Raw genomic sequence first — 23,110 nt, 5'->3', positions numbered from 1 at the left:
TAGAGCTTTTCTACTTCACCCACATTTTCCTCACAAATTTATTTTTAGGCCTAAAACTTGAATAACAGTTCTGTGAGGGAGCATATTGCCTCTGGCACCTAGCATATTGCTTTCCAACTAGGGTCTTGATGAGTGTTACCTGACATGATTTCCTACGGCCTTTCTCCCTCTTCCCTTTCCCTAAGCAGTGCGTTTTGGTCCTGCAGCATGAGGTCTGAAAGCTGCTCTGATGGTACAATTGGCGCCTGAGCCTCAGATCCTGACTGTGTCCTCCTTACTATTAAATATGACACAACCTCTAAATCTACAGACCCTCTGTCAGAAACCTCACTTATGGTCAGAGAATGTGGCCTGACCTTCAGGGATGTTCTATGGAGAGACCCTCGGGTGATGGCTCATCACAAAGAAATCCAAGATCTCTGTAACTAGGGGGTCTGTTTTGTCCAGACAGCTCTGCCCTAGGTGCTGTGACCAGGAGATAGCCTTGGACAGTCTATGACCCAAGGCTTTGACCACCCAACTTTATCATCTCGGCCAGTGGTGATTAAACTTAATTGTGCCTAAATCTCACCTAGGGTATTTGTCAAATAGCCCAGGCAGGACCCCAGAAGATTCTGATCACCTAGATAAGGTTCCAAAGATCTATGCATTTTGTAAGCACTCCATCCCCAAAGAAGCTGTCCTTTCTTTCTGGGTTCCCATTGCTCCCTTGGCCTCCTTGCTGGACGGCCTTTGCCTGGCAGGGGGCTGAATTGTATTTGGAGCTCACTTGCCTTGCGGCTACCGGACTTCAACTGCCAGATCCACTCTGCCTGAGATACCTATGCCTTTGATAACAGATCTCTGTTTCTGCAGTTCCTATAACAGGATGCTTTCTGTCTCTTTCCCATACTGCTTCTCATTTCTTCCATCTTTCCTTTTTCTCTTTGTGGTCTTCCTTTTTCTGCTCCTACTCTGAAATCTCATTCCACTTAATCTACCCAATAGTTTGCAACCTGGTGTCCTTTAGAATTATGGAATGTGATATGTCCCCCACCCCTGCCCCTCTTCCTGCAAAGGATGGATCAATTATTTCCAGGTTTGGAGGTTGCTGTACATCCATGGTAGCAGAATGGGCCCTGCCAAACCTAACTTTCCTTTCCAGGAGAGTTTCGGGAAAGGAATGTTTCTACATTTTGCATTAACCTGACCTGCCACTTTTTATGTTTTTAGTGCATTACTTTCTTCTTTCTAGGTGTCTACTGAGTTCTGGAACATGGCACAGAAGAAATGGGCCAGACTATTTATGGGATTTGATTGGGAGGATGGTTGCCAACAACCCCCTTTCTCTCCTACCAGCAAGGTAAGAAACATGCATGTTGGAAAGGAAAATTAGTCGTTCAGGTTGCTGAGGCCACTTTTAATACAAAGCTTGGGCTATAAACTAGAAGCATAACTGGATTTATCCTACTGAGCTTTACTCTAGGAAAGTTCTTGCTCCCAACATAGAGAGGTTTTGATGGAACATAACTCTGGGTATTAACAGTGTCAGTCTTTGGAATCACATGCAGTAGTGCCTAAAAACTTGACAGCAGATGGAAAAGCCTTTGGATGAATGTGTGAGAAGGAAACTATCCTAACCAGCCAATCTGCACAAAATACTGACATTTTTCCTGGCCATGCCTTTGCTCATGGTGACCATGGTCATTTGGGAGAGAGAGCGCCAAATAATCTGAATACCAATGGAAACGGACACAGGAGACACTGGAGAAATGGAGTCCAAATGTAAGTACCTCATTTCATTCCTTGGGTCATGAAAGGTTTTTTACTCCAAAATAAATGAGAACTTTTTAAAAAGTTTTTTTTTTTTTAAATCCTGACTTATGACATTAATCTGTTTATTAGTAGAATGTAGTTTCCACAGGAAACAGACAGGAAACTAATCTATCTTGTTCATTAGCACACAGGATGTTAATAAGCATTTGATGGACGAATAGGATTCTTAAGCTAACCAGTCTTAAGAACCATTGTGTGGTGTCCTGGAAAGTGCAATGGACAAAGGACCCTCAAATCTGGATTCTAATCCTGGATCTGCCATCCTGGATGCTTGGAAAACAATAGTCTCTAAGCCTTGGTAAAAAGCAGAGAGCAATCCTTTGGTGAAAGCTGTCATGAGGATTAAATGAGACCATACAGATGAAAGCTTCTTGTAAGGAGAGGATATCTAAGAGTGTTAATTTTTGCATTCCATGTGAACACTACATTTCAGAAAATAAAAACAGTATACTTGTGGTTTTGAGCTCTGGTTGAGAAACAAAGAATTCAATACAAAGTAAAATATGTAGTAAAGCCAAAAAACATTTTTGGTTGTTCCTCCTTAACCTGACCAACTGTACCAAGAATTGGAGTTCCATCGGGTTTGCTCTGTTGGGGTTTTTTCCATGCTAATTTGTCTCCTTGGTGATCAAATCCACTCCACTAAATTCTGCATTATTTCTCTTCCACAATTTACTTCTTCCTGAAATGCTCTTTCATTGTGCTCCCTCCTCTCTGCCTTTTTCTTTCTTTCGGCCTAAGCTCTTACCATTTTTTTTTTATTTTATTTTATCTTAATTGCTTTTATTTGAGAGAAGCATTCCTGACCCCATCCCGACTAGGTTAGATTCCCAGAGTCCTTTCATTAGGCACTTAATAACTCTTTGCTGTATATCTACCTCACCTGCTGGGTGGAGTGTTCTGAGGGTACAGACAGAGGGTTCTTTGTTTTCTGTTATATCCATAGTACCTAGTGCATTGCCTAGAACATGATATGTGCTCAATAATATTTTGAACTAATAACTGAGTGGATAAGTGAATTTGATTTAAAAAAATCCATACTGAATTGTTTTTGGTAGAATTAAGTTTTAAAAATAATTCAATAGTAAAAAAATAATTCAATGTTAATGAAATTCTGTTTTGTCTTATGAATCAATCTTTTTATAAACTCACTGTAATCAGTAGTACTTAGTACATATTTCATTAACCAAGTACAAGAACACAGATCTTCATCTCTACTGTGAAAATCATAAAGGAAGTATTTGTTCCTTTTCTGTAATTTATATGTATATGTATCTCTGTGTGTGTGTGTGCGTGTGTATGTGTAGTGAAACTTCTTAGTGATGAAAGCTTATGGAGGCAGTATGGATAGTAGACCCAGAATGTGGGTTTAAGGTATGGCCCTCAGTGATGTTGGGCAAATCACTTAACACCTTTGCACCTCTTTGTTCTTTGGTAAAAAATGGAAGAAATAAACCTCTCCTGCTCACCTCACATGATTTCTGGAAGAAACTAAATGGTGGTACACGTGAGGGTACTTTATAAAGCATAGTACCTCTGCAGACCTCACCATCAAATCTTCCGGGGTGCCTGGATAGCTCAGTCAGTTAAGCATCTGACTTCGGCTCAGGTCATGATCTCACAGTTCGTGAGTTCGAGCCCTGTGCCAGGCTCTGTCCTGACAGCTCAGAGCCTGGAGCCTACTTCAGATTCTGTGTCTCCCTTTCTCTCTGCCCCTCCCTGCTCATGCTCTCTCTGTTTTTGTCTCTCAAAAAAAAACCAAAAACAACAACAACAAAAAAAAACAAATAAATAAACCTTAGAAAAATCTTCCAATCACTTGAGGTAAAATCTTTATTATTATTGTTGTTGTTATTACTGAGAACTTTTTTTTTTTTTTTTTTTAAACATCGGGATTATACATTTTTCCTAAGGACCCTGAGGTAAGAAAAGGGAAAGCAAAGTTTTCCGTACTGGTCTATAGCACTTGACTTTCCCCACTGAATATTTTGGACATTAGAAAAGAAGGAGGAGGAAAGAGGAGTGGAGGAAAGAAACAGAATACATGGTTTGCTACACCTGGAAAGGAGGACAATTTGGCCAAAAAAAAAAAAAAAAAAACCAAAAAACATAAAAACTTTGTGCTCTTTCCAGGTACCAATTAACCCTTTATCAAATATAATACTGTAGAATTTACTACTATGACAATTTGTTCTTTATTTCTTGGGGGGAGGTGCATTTTGATCATGTTATTTGAGATTTAGGTTTTTTGTTTACATTTGTGTCTGCCAAAATGACACCTTCTACCTTTATTCTTAGAAGTTTTTTTTCCCAGGGTCAGCCAGGAGAGAGGAATAGTAAGATAATGAGCTTCCTAATACAAAAGAAAATACTTAAAAAAATTTTTTTTAAAGCTTGTAATGTCACTAGCAAATATGTCTTTGGAATGACTTCAGAAAATACTAGGCCAAAAAAACAATTTCATGAATTAAGAATATTATAAGTAGAAAGTTTCCAATTGCAGTTCCATTTTCTGTACATTTTGTTAAGCTTTTTATCAATGTATTTTGAGTTGTAAAGTATGGAAATAAAGTTTTTAAAAGATAATGAGGAATTGGATATTGTTTATATCCAGACATTCTAAATTAGGTGGAATAATTTCTTTCTGAGCCTTGCCTAAAATATGACATCTTGATTATGACAATTACACTGAGAAATACACCATAATATATAAGAAAATGATAGAATCATCCATATAAATTTCCCCAGTTAAGCATAAATGGATATAAATAGCCATCTCGCTGACAAAAAAAATAAATGGCCGCGATGACATATGCATTAGAAATATATGTACAGACAAAAACACTTGAGTAAATGAAAATGAATTATCTACCAAAGACACAATAATCAAAGCAATATCACCTTATATTTGCATAGTGCTTTAAAAGTACTTTTCCAGACACTGATTGTCAAGGGTAGATAGGATCAACGTCTTTGTCCTCCTTCCAAAAATAAGAAAATTGAGGCCCAGTGAGATAGGTGATTTGCCCAAAGTTAAGCAGTTAGATAATGGCAACCTGGGACCAATACTATGTCATGATTTCCAATTCCATTTTTCCTGACAGCACAATGTCCCATCTTTGCTTTGTGAAGTGAGCTGTCCTTATTTCACGGAAGAGAAGACCTCTGGTGTTACCTGGTGATGATGTGTTTTCAAGTAGAAACATTAGTCATTTGATTTACATTCTCTATTACCATGTCTTTGTACTTCTTAATCATCTACTTTGAGGTCTCAAGAAAGCACCCTATATCACTCTTTGGTCATTACCTCAAATAGCACAGGTTGATCAAGCACTTATATTTGTCAAAGATAATGACTGGATGCCTCAATGATGAAGGCACTTGAAGCTTACAACCATATAAATATTATATGGCAATTTTCAGCCCCTCTTTTTTTCCCCATGCTGTGATCTGGTAAAAGACAGTTGTCCTATATAAGGACAGCCCTAATAAATGTAGCCCACTTATTTTCTCTCTGACTTATTTTGAAATACCACTAAAAAGAATGGTATAAATTTGAGGATAACCTTAAATCTGCACTATTTTGCTAATTTTGGTATTTCAACTAATAGTGGTAATAAATGATATGTGATACCTTTGCAAATGATTGTGATTCATCAGTACTTTTTAAATTTTTTTTAATGTTTATTTATTTTTGAGAGAGAGAAAGACAGAGCATGAGTAGGGGAAAGGGCAGAGAGAAAGGGAGACACAGAATCCAAAGCAGGCTCCAGGCTCTGAGCTGTCAGCATAAAGCCCGACATGGGGCTCAAACCCACAAACCATGAGATCATGACCTGAGCTGAAGTTGGATGCTTAACTGACTGAGCCACCCAGGTGCCCCTATTCATCAGTACTGTTTGATATTCTGGTGGCGAGTTACTGATATGAGACTTGCCTCAAAGAGGGCAAGAGAAAAGATGCACATAGAAGGCTAGCAATATGAGTTACTCATAGTATTTTGATAGGAGGGTTATTTTTCTTTTTCTTAGGACCTTGAAATGAGGAAGTAGATGGGCAGGTGGAAAGTTGCTAAGGGCAAAGCCTGAGAGATTGTGGAGCATGGAAACAAGTAGTTTATGGGGTAACTAACTATAGGGTACAGATCACAAGGGATTCAAAACTTCACAACAAGAAGAAACTTTCCAGCAGGAGGGGAGGGGCCAGGGAATGATGCTTGCGTACAAGAGACAGATTGAATCTACACCTTGAAAAAATAGTAGATTATGGCAAAATCCAAAAGGAGCAGTAGGCATTGGCATCCAGGAAAAATAGCAGTGACATAGGTTCAGGAATCCATAAGGATATTCTAAGATAATCAGTAGTCCAGTTTGACTAGGTGGGGATGGAGAATAAGTGGAAGCATCAGGAGTAGAGTTGGGACATTTTTGTCTGCTGTAAAAATTCTTTGTGGTCACCCCTGACCTACAATGATCTTCCTTTTTTTCCTTTCTTTTGCTATTTTAATAACTAATTCATAATTAACCTTGGACTTGTTAGACTCTGGGATAAATAGATGGTCTAATATAGTTGACCAGAGAAATGGTCTAATTATTAGATATATATGAAATCTACATGCTAGGTCAATAGATGAATGAATATATAAACAAATACTCATGAGTTATTTTCTATGTTATTTAAGTGCAGGAATTATTTTTTGTTATTTAGTATTTTACATATTTGGTATTTCTCAAGCTCAACAAAAGCAATTAAATTTAGGAATCACACCATAACCTTCTTTAAACCCTCATTGCAGCTTTATCCATTGACCCTATTCCTTGTTTGGCCCCAGTCCTGGTCCTACTTCAGAAATATGTTAGGACCTAATTAACATCAGTTAGGTTAATTAGTCCTTCAGGCAATAAGGAGCCAAGAAGATTGACACAAGCAAAATAGTGGTGTCCAGGGTAGATTTAAGAAGCTGTTTTAATAATGCAGTGATACAGTGTTAAGATCTTAACAGGTGTGAAAAAATGATGAAAAGGAATATAGTGGTATTCTAAAACTATTGTGAAAGAAAAGACGTTTGTCCTTGGTACTGGAGGAATTTAGACAAAAGGTTGCTCACTGGGGAAAGAAGTTTCAAGGAAGGATTTGCAAATAAAGTGGAGATTAACGAGGCCTTAAAGACTGGGAAATGTTAAAATAACATGGATAAACAAAATGCAATTAATATTTATGTGTTGCATATATGGCAAAGAAGGTAATTCCACACACCCAACCCCTTGAAACCCTTCCAACAACCTTGTGAGGTGGACTTTCGCCTCCCTTTTAAGTAGCTGTGATCCAGCAGGGGCTACCTGCTTCTATGATAATCCTCTCAGAGAATGTCTCTCACTAGGCATTCAGTCTCTAATGAAGTCCTTGTGGGAGGAGAACCATTGGCTCTATTTTAACTAGTCTTTGGTTTAACAGGCGGCCTTTTGGACATGTCATGATCCATTCAGGGTGGGTTACTCAAGTGCCCAGTGGTTCTAGTACAGCTGGTACTTGCCCCACGTCCCCATAAAGAGAAAGCATCTAACAAAGGATGTAAAGCATGTTCCAAGCAGAGGCATTTTGTTGGATCATCAGAGCATTTTCTTTCTCAAGTTAAGCTATTTTTTTTTCATTCAAAATTCAGGAACTCAGACTCAAACCTCAAACTAAACTACTCCTCATACTGAGATGTAAATTCTACACTTGAGGTGCTTCAACTAAGATTAGAGGATTTTTTTTCCCCAAAATGGAAATGATTTTCTCCAGCAATTACTATAAAGCACAGATTACAATTTCATAAAAAGAGAACAAAAGAAGACACAGCTATTTTGCACCCATTGGCTGATACCACAGAGAAGTCTTTGTGGGAAAATCCAGCTTGATTTAAAGCCTTGAATAAAACATAGGATTAGGATTGATGACTAAGAAGAGGAGGGTCCTGGAATGATAATAGCTCCCCTTTGAATAGAATTTTATACCTCACAAGGTGTTTTCATCTGTTTTATTATATTTGACCTTCACAACAGCTGTATAATATAGCACTTATTGCATGGTATTTTTAATCACTTATTTACAAGTCTGTTTCTGGATTAAACCTGAGCACTCCAAGGGCAGTAACTGGGAGCATTTCCAATGCTTGGTATGGTGTCTGGGGCAGAGTAGGTGGGCTGGGAGTGTTAGGGAAAGGAAACAAATTAGAATGCTTTCCTTGAATGCCTGATGTAAATGGGTATTATTAACCTCTACTATAGATGCAAAACCCAAGGCTTATGGAACTTCACTAATATGCCCAAGTCAAATAAAAGGCAAAACAATATGCCCCAAATAGGACCTTAGATCCAGAGTCACACATGCAATACTGTCTGTGTGCTAGGTGCACACAAAAACTAAGGGGCTAACAAGACACATCCTTATGGAGCATCCAGGGAAATGATAACAACCAAGTTTGTATCCATAAAATGACCTGATCATAAATTCCAAAGCTCTCTATCAACAAATTGACCTGAAGATTGCAGAGATGAATACTGAGGGACTGTAGAATAAGAAAGTGTCCCCAGACTGTTAGAATGGTTGCTGAAAAAATGATTTCTGCTTAGGAAAAAAAGATTCCTTTTGATCTTAAAGTACCTCTGCCTAACATATTTAATTTAAATCTAATGTGTGAAGAGTACCTTAGTTTTGAGGTTTGAATCCTGGTTGTTATCTACCACCAACGTGCTTATTATCTATATGAAGCTCCTGGCTTAAGGTAATTTTTGATTATTTTTTCTTACTGGATGTAAATAGGCACCTGCCACAGATATGAAGTGCTAAGAAAGTTTCAGTCCTATTCCCTTTGGGATGCTTCAGATGGTGAACGCACACACACACACACTCTCTCTCTCTCTTCCTTGTGGCGAGGACACTTAACATGAAAGCTACCTCTTAACAGGTTTTTTTAGTGTACAATACAATATGATCCCTTCACACATGTCAGGATGGATAATAATCGTAAAAAAAGATAAAAAGTATTGGTGGATGTGGAGAAAAAGGAACCCTTGTGCACTGTTGGTGGGAATGCAAACTGGTGCAGCCACTATGGAAAATGGTATGAAAGTTCTTCAGGACATTAAAAATAGATTACTATATAATCCAGCAATCCCATTTCTGGGTATATGTCCAAGGGAATTAGGATAAGGATCTCAAAGAGGGATTAACACTACCATATTCACTGCAGCATTATTTGTGGTAGCAAAGATGTGGAACACCTTAAATGTCCACTGATGGATGAATAGACAAAATGTGTTTTCTTTCCAAAAGAGACATCCAAATATCCAACAGTTAGATGAAAAGGTGCTCATCATCACTAATCGTCAGGAAAATGTAAACTACAATGTGATATCACCTCACACCTATTAGAATTGCTAGAATCAAAAAGACAGGAAATAATTAGCATTGGCAAGGATGTGGAGAAAAGAGAACTCTCATGCACCGTTGGTGATATGTAAATTGGTGCAACCACTGTGGAAAACAATATGGATATTCCTCAAAATATAAAAACAGAACTACCATATTATCCAGCAATCCCACTTCTCGGTATTTATCCAAAGGAAATGAAATCACTGTCTTAAAAAAATATCTACCACCCCATGTTTACTGCAGCATAATTTATAATATCCAAGACACAGAAACAACCTCAGTGTCAATCAACAGATGAATGGATAAGGAAAATGTGATATATATATATATACACACACATACATACAAAATACATATACATACACACACATATACATACACACACATACAAATACAAACACACAATGGAATATTATTCAGCCATTCCCAAGATAAGGAAATCTGTTACAATATGAATGATGTGCATGAAACGTGAAGGCACTGTGATAAGTAAAATAAGTCAGAGAAAGACAAATATTGCATGATATCATGTAAATGTGGAATCTAAAAACCCTGAACTAATAGATACAGAGAACAGATTGGTGGTTGGTAGAGGAGGGAGCAGGTGGTGGGTGAAATGGGTGAAGAGATCCAAAAGGTATAAACTTCCAGTTGTAAGATAAATAAGTCCTGAGGATCTAATGTACAGCATAGTAACTATAGTTAATAATAATCTATTGTATATTTGAAAGTTGCTAAGAGAATAGATCTTAAAAGTTCTCATCACAAGAAAAAAATTGTAAATGTGTGGTGATGGACATTAACTAAATTTATTGTGGTAATCATTTTGAGATATATATACATCTATATCTCAAATCACTATGTTGTACACTTACAACTAATACAAGTTTATATGTCAATTTTATCTCAATAAAAAAAGAAATTCTATCCTTTTAGTATTCAAACAATTTCTTACATGTATCCTATACACTATTATCTTGTTTATGTCAATCTGCCTGGTTCCTCAGATGACAGAAATCTTTTTCTGGCTTCTCAGAAAATTAATTAGGTAGGTGCATATAAAAAATAACAGATGTTCCTGATTAATATTTACTTTTGTCTTTTTCTTGCAGTATACTGCCTTCTGTATGTGTATCTGATCTCATTTAAATTATTTTACTACTTTAAAATATCCATCTATATGTTTTTTCATATACATGTTATTTTTAATTCCTCAAAACAATATGTGAGGCAGTTCTCAACATCATGTCTATTTTATGGATTATAAAGCTGATGCTTACAGAGATTCATGGGATTTATGTGCACAAAGGTAGAAAATATTTAAGGTGTAAAATCTTGATATGTAGGATACTAAAGCCTATGTCTTTTCATTGTCTTCTGATTCTAGAAGTATGGAAGACATAGTGTCATAAAAGCATAGTCTCCCCTTTGAAGGCATGTTAAGTATAATGACAAAAAATTGTTAGGTGTAGAAACCCTATTTCATAGATCTTTGTCTAGCATGAAGCATAGAGCTTTATGCATAATAAGTGGTGAATTAACATTTAAAAAAATAAATAATCCTTACATTGAAAAGTCAGTTCAAAATGACTCATGAAACATAGAGTTAGATGAAATAGTGATTCAAGTTTACAGAGCATTCAGCTCTGTGGAATAGTTTGCCCTTATTTTGGTATTATCCACCTGAGGGAACATGGCAGTAAGATTCGGTGGACATTGCAAGATTTTATCCATATTTTGCTGTGGGTGTAAAAGTAGCGAGTATGCCTCTAGCATTGACTTCTTCCTTTAGAGCTTAGGAATGTGAACTGATAACTCCAAGGCTGCTCCCTTTGTGGTATTTGTCATATCAGAGACTGTTCTGATTTCCTTCTTCCCTTTTACAGGAAATTGTAAGCTATTAAATCTTTTGTCTCAAAATATATACAAATATTTATATTTGTACATAACTACTACATTATCATATATATGTATTTCATGGACAAGGACAGCAGCCTTACAAAAGATTTTGACCAGCTCCTTTCCCGCCCTCCCCTCCCACCCCAACCCCCCCAACAAAAAGGATGTTAGACAAGATGAGGACAGAAAGTGAGATGAGAGAGCCAGGGAAACCAAGCAGTCCCATTACTATTTTGAATTATGCTACAGGCTGAAAGAAGTAGAATATACTTACAGTAATTTTCTGTTTCCAAAAGAACAGGTGATTATTTTGGAAAAATAAGCAAAGGAAATTAGGACTCTGGTTTATATTTGTGTAGTTGTGGCACTTACTAAAGTTAAGTATTTCTAGTCCATTCACAAGACATTAGCTGAACTAATTTTTCGTCAGACTTATAAAATATTTCCTTAAGAAATTTCTTTTTTTTAAATTTTTAATATTTATTTATTTTTGAGAGAGAGACAGAGTGTGAGCAGGGTAGGGGCAGAGAGAGAGGCAGACACAGAATGAGAAGCAGGTTCTAGGCTTTGAGCCATAAGCACAGAGACTGATGTGGGACTCGAACTCACAAAGGGTGAGATCATGACCTGTGAGCTGACATCAAGAGTCAGATGCTTCACAGAGTGTGCCACTGGATCACAGATTTAACACCTTAATGTAGCCTAATGCTCCTGCAGTTTCCATCAGAATGAGTTTTGTTCCTTTATTAAGATTGTCAGTTTTTTAGGGTGGAGATTATTCCATACTTTCTGGAACACCCCATGGTCCCTAAAACAGTGCAATCTACATACAGAGAAGTTCTTCTTTCTTGTACTATTATTGATTGATTGACTGAATTAACAGTCCCAGAACACTTTTGGATTCTGAGGGTAGAAAATTGAACAAGACATGATTTTGCCCTTAAAAACCTTAAGTTCAGTGGGAAGAGACAGGTGACCAGAGATAACATGCAATATCAGAGGTAAACTCAAAATACTTTAGAATTATGAGTTTGGTCAGATGTAAAATAGACTGTAGAAATTTGAGAAAGCTTTCAAAGAGGAATTGACATTAGGTTTGGGTTTTGAAAACTGAGTAAGAGTTTACCAGGGAGAACAGGAATGGGGGTTGGAGAAGATGGATACAAGGAGAAAGGAAGGGCAATGCAGGTAGAAACACAGCATGTGTGAAGGTGTGAAATTGTAGAAAGGAGTCAGCGTGTTTGGAGAATGGTAAGAAATTTGGGGTGTCTGAAAAAGAAGACACATGTACTGAAACAGAGGGAATAAAAGTCAAAGAGTTAGAGTTAGTGTGGGAAGATCCCTCTATTCTGAGTGCATGGGTTTAGATTTTATCCCAGGTGGCAGATATCATAGTGGTTACAGTGTGAATTCCAGAATCAAACTGAGTTTGTCTCCAGTGTGGACTTTATTATTTACCTTTTTAAAGATTAAATAAGAGATCATACAGGTAAAGCACTTATACTAGTGTCTTGTGTATCTCCAATAAAAGTTAGCTGCTTTTATAGGTAACCATGGAAGAACATGAATTTTAAAGCATAGAAGTTATACCATTGAATTAATTTTGTTGATGTTACTATTTTATTTTACATACTTTTCCAGAATTGACTGTTGGGAAAAGATCCATGATGGCAGGTGGAGAATAGAAGACAAAAAGCAAACAAAAAAAGGGACTTTCTAAGTAGCCTTGGGTAACAGTAATACTAAATAAAATCTATTGAATGCCTTCTGTGTGCCACACAGTCTGCTAAGTGTTGTGCTTGCATTATCTCATTTAATTTTCACAGGATTATATAGTAAGGGGAGTGCTATATTATTATCTTCATTTTATAGAAAATAGAGATTAAGGAAGTAAAATGGCACCTCCAGGTCACACTGACTAGTGCCGGAACCAGGTTTTAAGGTCTTTGATTTCAGAATTTTCGCTAAAACATTTTAATATTAGGTTATTGGATATCTCTGGACCTCATTTTCCTCATCTGTACTATGGAAAGGTCATTCTTGGGAGAATTGAGTGCATAACCAATGAGAAGGTACTGCTACAGTGTCTGATGTATAATAATTACAGCAACGGTAGTAACTGATATTGTTACCTGTTTTAGGATGTCTCTATAAGTTGGAACATTAATTTGAAACTGACTTTGGGGAGGAATGAAGAGAAGACTACTGCAGCATTCCTATCATTATGAAACTAGCTGGCTTCATAGTAGAAAGAAAGAACGTTGCCCTTCTGTGGCTCTGAATTTTGTATAACTGTGTGTAGTCCTTTTCAACACTCAATTCAGGTTAATATTATTTTGTTTATTTTACTCCTAATTCTGTTTGCACTGGCATAAGCTGTACTTTCTGATATTAAATGAGGATTTAATTAGACACATACATGTTCCTGTGGGACAGGGGTTACTGCTGCATTGCAATTATCTTTTCTGATGTTGTTCCCCCATGGACTATAGATTTGCAAGGGCATTAGTCAAGTCTTGGTCATGTATTTATCTCCAGAGTCCTGTAAGTGCTTGGCTCATGGTAGGTGCTTAATGAGTGAGCATAACACCAAGGAAGAAATCACTGAATTAATGAAAGGCAAAACAATCTTAACACGGACATCACAATTTGGGATTGCTTTTGAAATCTGAGTTCCTGGTGATTATGACATCACTGTTACTAGATTCTCTGAAGGCTCTAGTAGACATTTATTATACCCACTAAAATTAGATGCTGCATCTACTAGGTAAAAATCAGTGACTCAGGTGGTTGATATGACATTGCAACAGTAAAAATAACCCTGCACCACCCTCCTCCCTTCAAGCACTGATGGGACACTGTAGATCAGTCTATTTCATTTGATTAGGGAGCTCTTTTTCAAAGAGAGACTGAGAGGCTCAGAATGTCTGTGCCTCCCCCCCCCCCCCCCCCCCGCCTTCATGGGATACATCATGAGTGCTTCAGAATGCAGACTCCAGTGAGCACTCTGATGGAATGGCCCTGCTGAGACAGGAGATACTAACATTCATTGTTGAGGTTTTTGCCATCCCTGAGGTGGACTCTCTCAGTATGAACTCACACGATAACAGGGTTTAGAGAATTTCCGGTTCTTAGAGCACCTCCCTGTTTAGGACTCTCTTTCACTTCTCCTGCAATCAGGAGGTCTCTGATCTGAAACACACTTAGACTGTCCACTGTGAAAATATGAAAAGATGACAAGTTATGCTAGATTCAGATGGAAAGAAAAAATAAATTCACATAAAAGGAAAACAACATAATATTTCAGGAAGCTAGTGTGCTATGGATGCATATAATGTTCTTAGTCTTTTCCAAATGTGGGGGTGGAGGGAAAAGGGGGAAGTGATGGACTATCTCTAAGGCCCTGTCATTGTTTCAGGGAAGATAATAGTGTGCAGCTCTAGGGCTACATGTACTGTAAAACTCTTTCCCTGCTGGTTACTTGGCTCTGGAAGAAGAGTTCAGGCAGGAATTCATCAGGTCCTGTCCTGTTCATAGCTTCAACATAGAAAACATAGGCAAATAAGGTGCAGGGACACACTCCTCTGGTTTTCTGTGGTGGTTTGAGCTTCCCTCAGCACCCCCCTGCCAGGGCTGGTTGGTTGGTTATGGCCAGAGATCCAGCCCAGATCTTTGCAGAGTGAATGTGCTTGACTATGACCCTGGGAAGCAATTGGGGGAAGGAGTGGGAGCAGACAAGAAAAAGGACCTCATCAATGGATGTTAAAAGTATCTGTAAAAGTTGATTAGGTTTTCTTTCCCAGCCCTTCCATTCAATTCCAGAGGGAGAAAACTGGGATTAACTACTCTAACCTCTTATTTAGAAACAGTTTACATTGCAGTTGTCTCCTCTCTGATATCTTTTCTCTTAATATTCATTTTAAACTTATTTCTCTTGGGGTGCCCGGGTGGCTCAGTTGGTTAAGCATCTGACTCCTGATTTCTGCTCAGGTCATGATCTCACAGTTTTGTGATGGAGCCCCGTGTTGGGCTCTGGGCTGAGCATGGAGCCTGCTTAAAGATTCTCTCCCTCTGCTCCTCCCCTCCTTGCATGTGCATGTGCTCTCTCTCTTTCTCTCAAAGAATAAAAAATAAAAAGGGTTCCTGGGTGGCTCAGTGCATTAAGCATCCAACTCTTAATTTTGGGTCAGGTCATGATCTCTTGGTTCATGAACTTGAGCCCTGTATTGGGCTCCGTGCTGACAGTGTGGAACCTACTTAGGATTTTTTTCTCTCCCTCTCTCTCTCTGTCCCTTGCCCCCCACCCTCTCTCTCAAAATAAATAAATGTAAAAAATAAATAAAAGTAAATTAAAAAGATAAACTTATTTCTCCTGGATAAATGTCATTGTGTGTGTATGTGTGTATTTATGTGAACAAATATGAAGTTGGAAAAAAATACTCAATGGTCTTAGACATTTTGGCCTCTCCTTTTATGTGTTGCTAGGCCTTTTCTCTTCCCTAAAGGACATCTTTTCTAGAACACTGAAGGGCTCCCTCTCCCTCCCATTCACTTTCACTTTCTGCCATCAGTTTTTATTCAATGCTAAAGAAATAGTAAGGAAGAAAAAGTTGGAAGGGAAAACCATTTATTCTCAATGAATTATGCTTATCCGTGGGGCTGAGGTTGGTCATTCCAACAGAACTATCCTTACTGTTGCATGCATTAGTCTCCTATGCCTCACCAGGATGTAATAAGCCCTTGTCATTACCTTGGCTATACCCAAACAAGTGAGGAAACAAAGGTAACTATTATCTTGCTATTATAGAGAAACTTGGACTATTCTCAGTGTAGATATGTTGAATTGCTATCTCTGTAGATCTGGACCTGATCCAGGAAGGCTTGGTCCAGTTGATCTGGAGTCCCCTTACCCTCTGTGTCCCATTGTCTGCTGTCTCCTTCTTACCATTCTCAATCAAGACAGTCTTAAGCAAATCTAAACACTGGGCTGATCAGATGTGAGAGTTCTAAGCATTGACCAAACACTCCCAAGAACAATGCATGGCAGAATTGAGGCCTGATGTTTGCTGGGAATAGCTGCATATCACCTCCTAGACAAATGGATTATTCCAAAATATCAGTTTATGGGCTGGCTAAATTGAAACGACCTAGGAAACTTGTAACACTGCAGATTCTGTCTTAGTATGTTTGGTAGGGAGCCAAATTTGGGAAGTCCCGTCCTAGACAATTGCTTCAAATCAGAAATCACTCTGATTCTACATTCTGTAGCAATGTAACACATTCGATACAGTCATTTTCACCTTGTCCAGCCAACTCCAGTGCTGTTTGATTGATTTTCAAGGACAGGAATTATGGCACTTTGTCATATCTGAATGGAAGGAAACCAGTAGGCCCGATAGCAGTCTGTTGAGTTACTCCCACAGAATGATCTATTGAGGGTTATCTTTCAAACACACTGAGATCCAAACCTGGCTCTACAAAGGCTTCATGGGTATAAGGGCATCAAGTACACTAATGTGCACCATATATGCCTATACAGATATACATGCTCTCATTGCTTTGTCTGGGAGCCAGGGACAAAGTGGGCCAGCCTCTCAACCAGGGCTGCTTTAAATGATTGGTCAGACTATGCTGCATAGTTTGGCATACCATTTTCACAGACTGCAACATGAATTACACCCCCAGAAGTTGTGCAATGCGGTCATCCTTGGAGAAAGTTAGACATCATTTTGAAAACCAGAGGGAGCCAACTACTGAGGAAGCAAATACAATGCTTTGGTGAAAGTTCGACAGGATTCAACAGGACTATCTTCTTGCTGTGCAGCTGGATCTCAGGCTCTGCTCTCAGCACGTGCACACACATGTACACACTGCACTTTCTGCACTTTCCCTTTACTTTAGCTCAGGCTGATTTGTAAGAGCTTCCCTTCCACAGTTTTGTACCACAGGTGGATGGGGAAATGGCACAACAAATTAGACGTGGAGAGTTAGTTCACGGTGATTGATTCCCCAGCTCAAGGCTGCTCCAGCATTCTGTACTCGTTTAATGCCAATCTTGACAGTATTTCTCTCCGGAGTCCTTTTCTTAAAACCCAGTCCCATGCAATAAAGCACGTTCATTTCATGCAACACAGCGTAGTTGATGCTTATAGTTCTAAACAACCCAGATTACTGGGCACTGCTTAGTTGGGGGTACCTGGTATGAGGGAACATGCACAGCGCAGCAACAGGGGGTGTTTGCCACTGAACACAGAGAAATAAAGGAGCTGCAAAGCTATGGTAGCCAGAGGAGGACTAGCTTTCCTGATTTCAGTTCATGAAAAGCCTCTTGACTCTACACCTTGCTAGTTTGGCCTTGGCATTTGCCCTTGGCTGTCAGATGATGTTCCACTGAAAATAAGTCAGATTAATTCCCTGGTTTGTCTGGGATCAGGGCTGGAATCTTCCCTCATTGAAGCCCTTCCCTCAGAACCAGTCCTAGGCTTTTGCATTTGTTTTGACAAACGATCGGATAGTCCTGAAACATGAATTTCCTCCAATCTCTTCCACTTTGCAAACTCCAGAAGCATTTGACCAAGAAGTTGAAATCCATGGGAGAGCTGTGAGCTAAGGCTTCAGACATGCAAAGCACACAACCCTGGGAGACAGCAGCATCCGGGACAGGAGGCTCCCATCACTTCACACGAGGATGGCATGGGTTTTGCAAATCAAACACACACACAGAAAACCAATGGTGGCCCAGGCTGGACACACTGCATGGGGTGCACGGTGGAGTGAGGACCTAGACCAGGGAGCCACCTGTTCCTGTAGCTTGCGTACATGTAGTTCACACCGCCTTGGGCCACTCACGGTTTGCTTACCTGCTCATGGTTGCTCTCCCACCATTGCCCACACTCCCTTTGGGGGTGAAACACTCTATTTCCGACTTGTGCTGGGCCAGTCTCCTGTCTTTGTACCTGGTAAGCATGAACAAGGACAGGAGCAAACAGAAAGATATGATTGTGTGCTTCACTGGCCAGGCTGAGGGACAGCTGTGGCTGCAGAGGGTTGTCCTGTGTTAAAACAGGTGTCTGCTTTTCACGGCAGTGGCTGACCTGTAATACTTATTGGATGCTTGTGATGGTATATGCATCACATCAGGGTTACTTCTTGTGAAACCACACACGATCTACCCTTCCAGATTGCCTATTAATTTGTGATTTCATCACATTCAATAGTCAAAGGCAAAAGGAGTGCAATTCCTTGCCTCTGAGAAAAAGATTCATATCAATAAATTAGAATTTATTTAGTGTTTACTATGCACCAGACATGGTGCTAGGATTTTCTCTGAATTTAATCCTGGGAACAACCCTATGGCAGAGGCTCTGTTATTATTATATCCACTCTACTGAAGAAAAGAAACCTAAAATTTTAAGGATTAAGTAGAGTGATCAAGGATTTTCAACATAGGAAGTCCAAGTTTAGAACCCACACTTTCAGTCATTGTAATGTAATGTTGCCTTCCATTATGATTTTGTTTTTAATCATTCTGGGGTGCCTGGGTGGCTCAGTCGGTTGGATGTCTTGATTTCAGTTCAGGTCATGATCCCAGTGTTGTGGGATTGAGTCCTGTGTTGGGCTCAGCGCTGACAGAGCCTGCTTGGGATTCTCTCTCCTCTTCTCTCTCTGCCCCTCCCCCACTTATGCCAGAGCACATACTCCCGCCCTGTCAAAATAAATAAACATTAAAAAAATAAATAAAATAAATTTCTCTTATGATTAACAAAGCTTCATTGAGTGGTATTATGTTTGAGCATTATAGAAGAGACTGGTGATGCCAAGAGAAGAGATATTTCTTGGATGTAAGAGGTTTATATAACCATTAAGCTGAAGCTGAACAGTCAGTACTGGGCTGCCTACATTGTGGAGGACAGCTCGAACCCCTTTTGTATCAGAAGTGGCATATCACCACATCTGGAAGGTACTAGATGTTTTGTCTAAAATGAGTTATAAGATTCCCAGTGTTAGTCTGCTACATGGTGAATCAAGAAGAACCTTCATATTTGAATGACCGTTTTCAAAGCCAGCATGCTCTCACAGAAGTCATCTTTTTTATCCGTCGGTTTAAGCCTGTGGCTAATAAAGAGGGTACTGTTGTGTTCATTGCCACAGGAGGACACTGCGACTTACTTAACTGACTTAACTAAAGTCACAAGCCTCATTGGTAGAGAATGACTGCTGGTAGACCTTGCAGCAGCCCAAGACTCTTAAGGTTTATTGCCTTTTTTCTCTCAAACTGGAGCCTAATATGATATCACTTCATCCAAGTCCCTGGTATTCAACAGGCCGTGATAAAATGACCTAGTATCAGAAGACTTGCTTACCCTTGGTAATGTCATTTTTGCCATAAGTTTCTTTTCTTGCTGCCTCAAAATTAATTAGAAGTGCAACAAAAGCAAAATCATTATTAGTCCTGGATAGAGGTCTCCCTCTGAATTTTCTTTTCTTCTAAGATGTTAAAAGTATTTAGTATTTGAATAAAAATGGCCCATTAAATCAAGCCAAATGGATAGAATGGATTACTTTATTCAACAGACATTAGTTGAGCATCCATTTAATTCTAGGCAATGGACTTTGGTCTGGAAACAGAGATAACTAATCCAAGGTCCTGCCTCACAGAGCTCACAATGCAGTGGGAGAAGGAAGGGAAGAAGGCAGTATGTTGTTTATCAGTTTCAGCCAATGAACATGAGAGAGGGTCTTCTGGAGATTTTTTAAGAACAGTTTTTTTGTTTTTGTTTGTGTTCTTATTTTTACTCTTGGCAAGAAAACACTTGGAAACCATGGTATCTTTTTGCTATGGACAGTTGTCTGGTGTGGTACTTGGCAATGCTACAACCACGTTGCAGGCTTGAGAGAGTCTAAGCCAACATTCTAAAAAATGGTGGCCTGAAAGATTAGAACAATGTAGATTTTAGACAATTCAATGACTGAATTAACCTGTTTAAACTCAGAATTACTTTTTATATGAATCTTATCATGTCAGCCACTTTGAATTAAGTTTTAGATTCTCTGATACTGAAATCCCCCTACCTCTTATTTACTTTTGTTACTTTCTCATACCAAGGCTGAGTCTTAGAATGTCTAAGGTTGTTTATAGCATTTGGTTTGGATATTTGTAAGCTCTCTCTCTCTCTCTCTCTCTCTCTCTCTCTGGCTTTTTCTCTCTCTGGCTTTCTCTCCCTCTCTCTCTCTCTCTCTCTCTCTCTCTCTCTCTCTCTCTGTGTGTGTGTGTGTGTGTGTGTGTGTGTTTATGAAGACCCTAAAGCAAGTTACTAACAAATGCTTTAGTCTTACCTAATCATTTGTCTTCTTTTAAATATTATTCCTTTTTATACACACTATTGTATATGAAAAAGTAGGAGAGTCTTCAAAGAGTTAGATTTGAATAGGTAGAAAAAGAGGGAGATAGACTGGGAAAAAAACAAAGGATTGTTTTGTCAATAGCCCACATTTAGAGAACACCTAAACAACTGGCTCTTATCATGTGGTACAGACTCCATTGCTAATTACTGGAAGCTATGCTAATTGTAGCCCTAACCAGTGTGATATGGTGATTTATAAAAATATATATATATTTGGTTATTCAGATGACTGAATATAGATAATATAGGTGACTAAATATATGTGAGAATATATATATTTCTTACATATATTTGGTCTTGTTCCACTGTTCCTGGCTCACAGTTCCCAAAACCTTGGAATTTCCTAAGTGCTAAAAGTCCTAAAGATGCCTTTTGTTATGTTAATAAGGTGATTCCCGAAAAGTCCTAAAGATGCCTTTTGTTATGTTAATAAGGTGATTCCCGAAAGCACTTAAGGATGGGGCTTGGTGGCCAGTGGAGCCAATTATGTGATTAGAGGGTTGGAACTTTCAGTCCCACTCCTATATCCTCCAAGGAGAGGGGAGGGGCTGGCGACTGAGTTCAATCACCAGTGGTCAATGATACAATCAATCATGCCTTGTAATAAAGCCTCCATAGAAGTCCAAAGGATGGGTTTGGAAAGTTTCTGGGTTGGTGCACACACGGGGCTGCTGGGAGTGTGGTGTGCCTGGAGTGGGCATAGAAGCTCCGTGTCCCTTCCCACATATCTTGCCCTACTCATCTCTTCCATTTGGCTGTTCCTGAGTTATATCCTACAATAAACCGTTGCTCTGGTAAGCAAAATGTTTCTGTGAGTTCTGTGCGCCACTCTAGGAAATTATTAGAACCTGAGGAGAGGGTCATGAGAATCTCTGGTTCATAACCAGTTGGTCAAAAATATAGGTAACAGCCTGACTTGCAACTGGCTCAGAAATTTAAAGAGGAGGTCCTTAGAATCTCCAGTCTACAGCTCAGACAGAAGCAAAAGCGATAGTCTGGACTCGTGAGTGGCATGAAGAAGAGGGGCAGCAATCTTATAGGACTGAACCCTTAACCTGTGGAATCTCCAGGTGGATAGTGCCAGAATTGAGTTGAATTATAAGACACCCAGCTGGTCAAGAGAATTGCTTGTTGGTAGGGACTTGCCCACACCAACACATTCACACTGGAATTGGGTCCTTGAACCCAAAATAACTAGTTACTACAGGTTTAGTGTTGCATTTTCAAACTGATTACCTAATGGGAACTATCATAAGTCATAGCACTTGTAAGTACTTCCATAAAGCTTTTGGTCACATGTTTGTAGAACTGGCATTGCTGTGCATGTATTTGTCAAAGATTCTCCTCAATTACCTTTCCTGTCACTAGACTAAGAAAGTATCAAGAAAAACAAAATAAAGAATACATAGTTGTATCCCTATGTGCTCATCCCTTACCTCGTCCAGTTATAGACCCATGTAAAAGTGGTCCTGGCTCTGATGATTTTGGAATTCTCTTCTAGGTGCCATTATATTTGAGGCTGACTTTAGCAAATTTTGGAGCCAGATTTTATTTCTTAGTTTTCCTTTTCCCTCCCTGGCTTTAGACAGAGTTCTGCTTTTGGTTTTTAGTTATTGTTTCTATTTCCCCTCCATACCACCAGAGACCTTTCAAACAGCTTTGGAAATACTCAACTCTTTTCCCATGTTGGTTCCTCAAACACCAGCCTACCCTCAGTTTTGGGGCTCTAGACAAAGTTCAGATCAAACACCTGCCCATAGGTAACATCTTTAGCAATCATCCAAAAACACAGCTTCTAATTTTAAAACTGTATGAGGCAGAGTGCAACCCTTTGCATTTTATTTTCCAGATTTTTTTGATACATTATCTTTAGGACTATCCTAATTTTGGATCATGATAGTCATCAAGTAAGGACAGAAACTATGATATGTGTTTGAATAGCTTTTACAATATTGTAGAAAACTTTTCCTGTACGATTTGATTCTTTCAACAAACTAAGTAATTATTATCCTCATCCTTCAGAAGAACCTGTGGCTCAGAAAGCTTCACCGTCTGGCCAAGTCTCCATAAATGGTTAGAGAAACGGGGTGAGAAACCACATGTTTTACCTCCAAACATCATGGTTTTTATTAACACCTCACTTCTTAAATTCATTTTATGCTAAAAAAAACTTATTTCAATTATCAGATAACCTATTTGAGGGACTGAAAATACCATACATGAAGGGAATAGTGTGTACTTAACACAGCTGGACTTTGGGCACAATATAGGCATATTTTTTTCAAAGGTCAAATTTGACTACCCAATGGCCAAGTAGAACAGAGCTCCCTCCAGGCCTCTTGCTAACATGGAAACAGACTGCCATTCCTCTGACTGGAGTTTACCTCCACAGCAATTCACAAAAATCTGAAAGTCAGAGAGGCATTGCTAAGAATAACTGTCAATCAGTGGTAAAGTATGGGAGACCGTGTGATATCAGAAGACAGGATGAGGTGGTAGACTTTCCAACAACTCTAAAGTGTTCCAAAGACAGCCAAAGGAAGTCCCAAGGCAATCTTTCAGGTTAGATTGCTCAG

At 38.9% G+C, this 23,110-nt stretch overlaps 1 protein-coding gene across 4 annotated transcripts in view; it reads right to left on the bottom strand.

Annotated features, from left to right (window-relative positions):
- GRM5 (glutamate metabotropic receptor 5) overlaps positions 1-23,110 on the bottom strand; it is a 524,773-nt gene that overhangs the window by 5,624 nt on the left and 496,039 nt on the right. For 3 of the 4 annotated variants that reach the window (XM_023239349.2, XM_023239348.2, XM_023239350.2), the window contains exon 9: positions 17,991-18,086. The exons of the other annotated variant lie outside the window; for it this stretch is intronic. In XM_023239349.2, coding sequence (XP_023095117.1) covers positions 17,991-18,086 — 96 coding nt within the window. The remainder of the gene's footprint in view (positions 1-17,990; positions 18,087-23,110) is intronic. 4 annotated transcript variants of the gene reach the window in all.

Source organism: Felis catus, chromosome D1 (assembly GCF_018350175.1).
Source record: "Felis catus isolate Fca126 chromosome D1, F.catus_Fca126_mat1.0, whole genome shotgun sequence".
Classification (NCBI taxonomy): Eukaryota; Metazoa; Chordata; class Mammalia; order Carnivora; family Felidae; genus Felis; species Felis catus.
The sequence above is the reverse complement of the archived record's forward strand: the minus strand, read 5'-3'. Positions and strand labels throughout refer to the sequence as shown.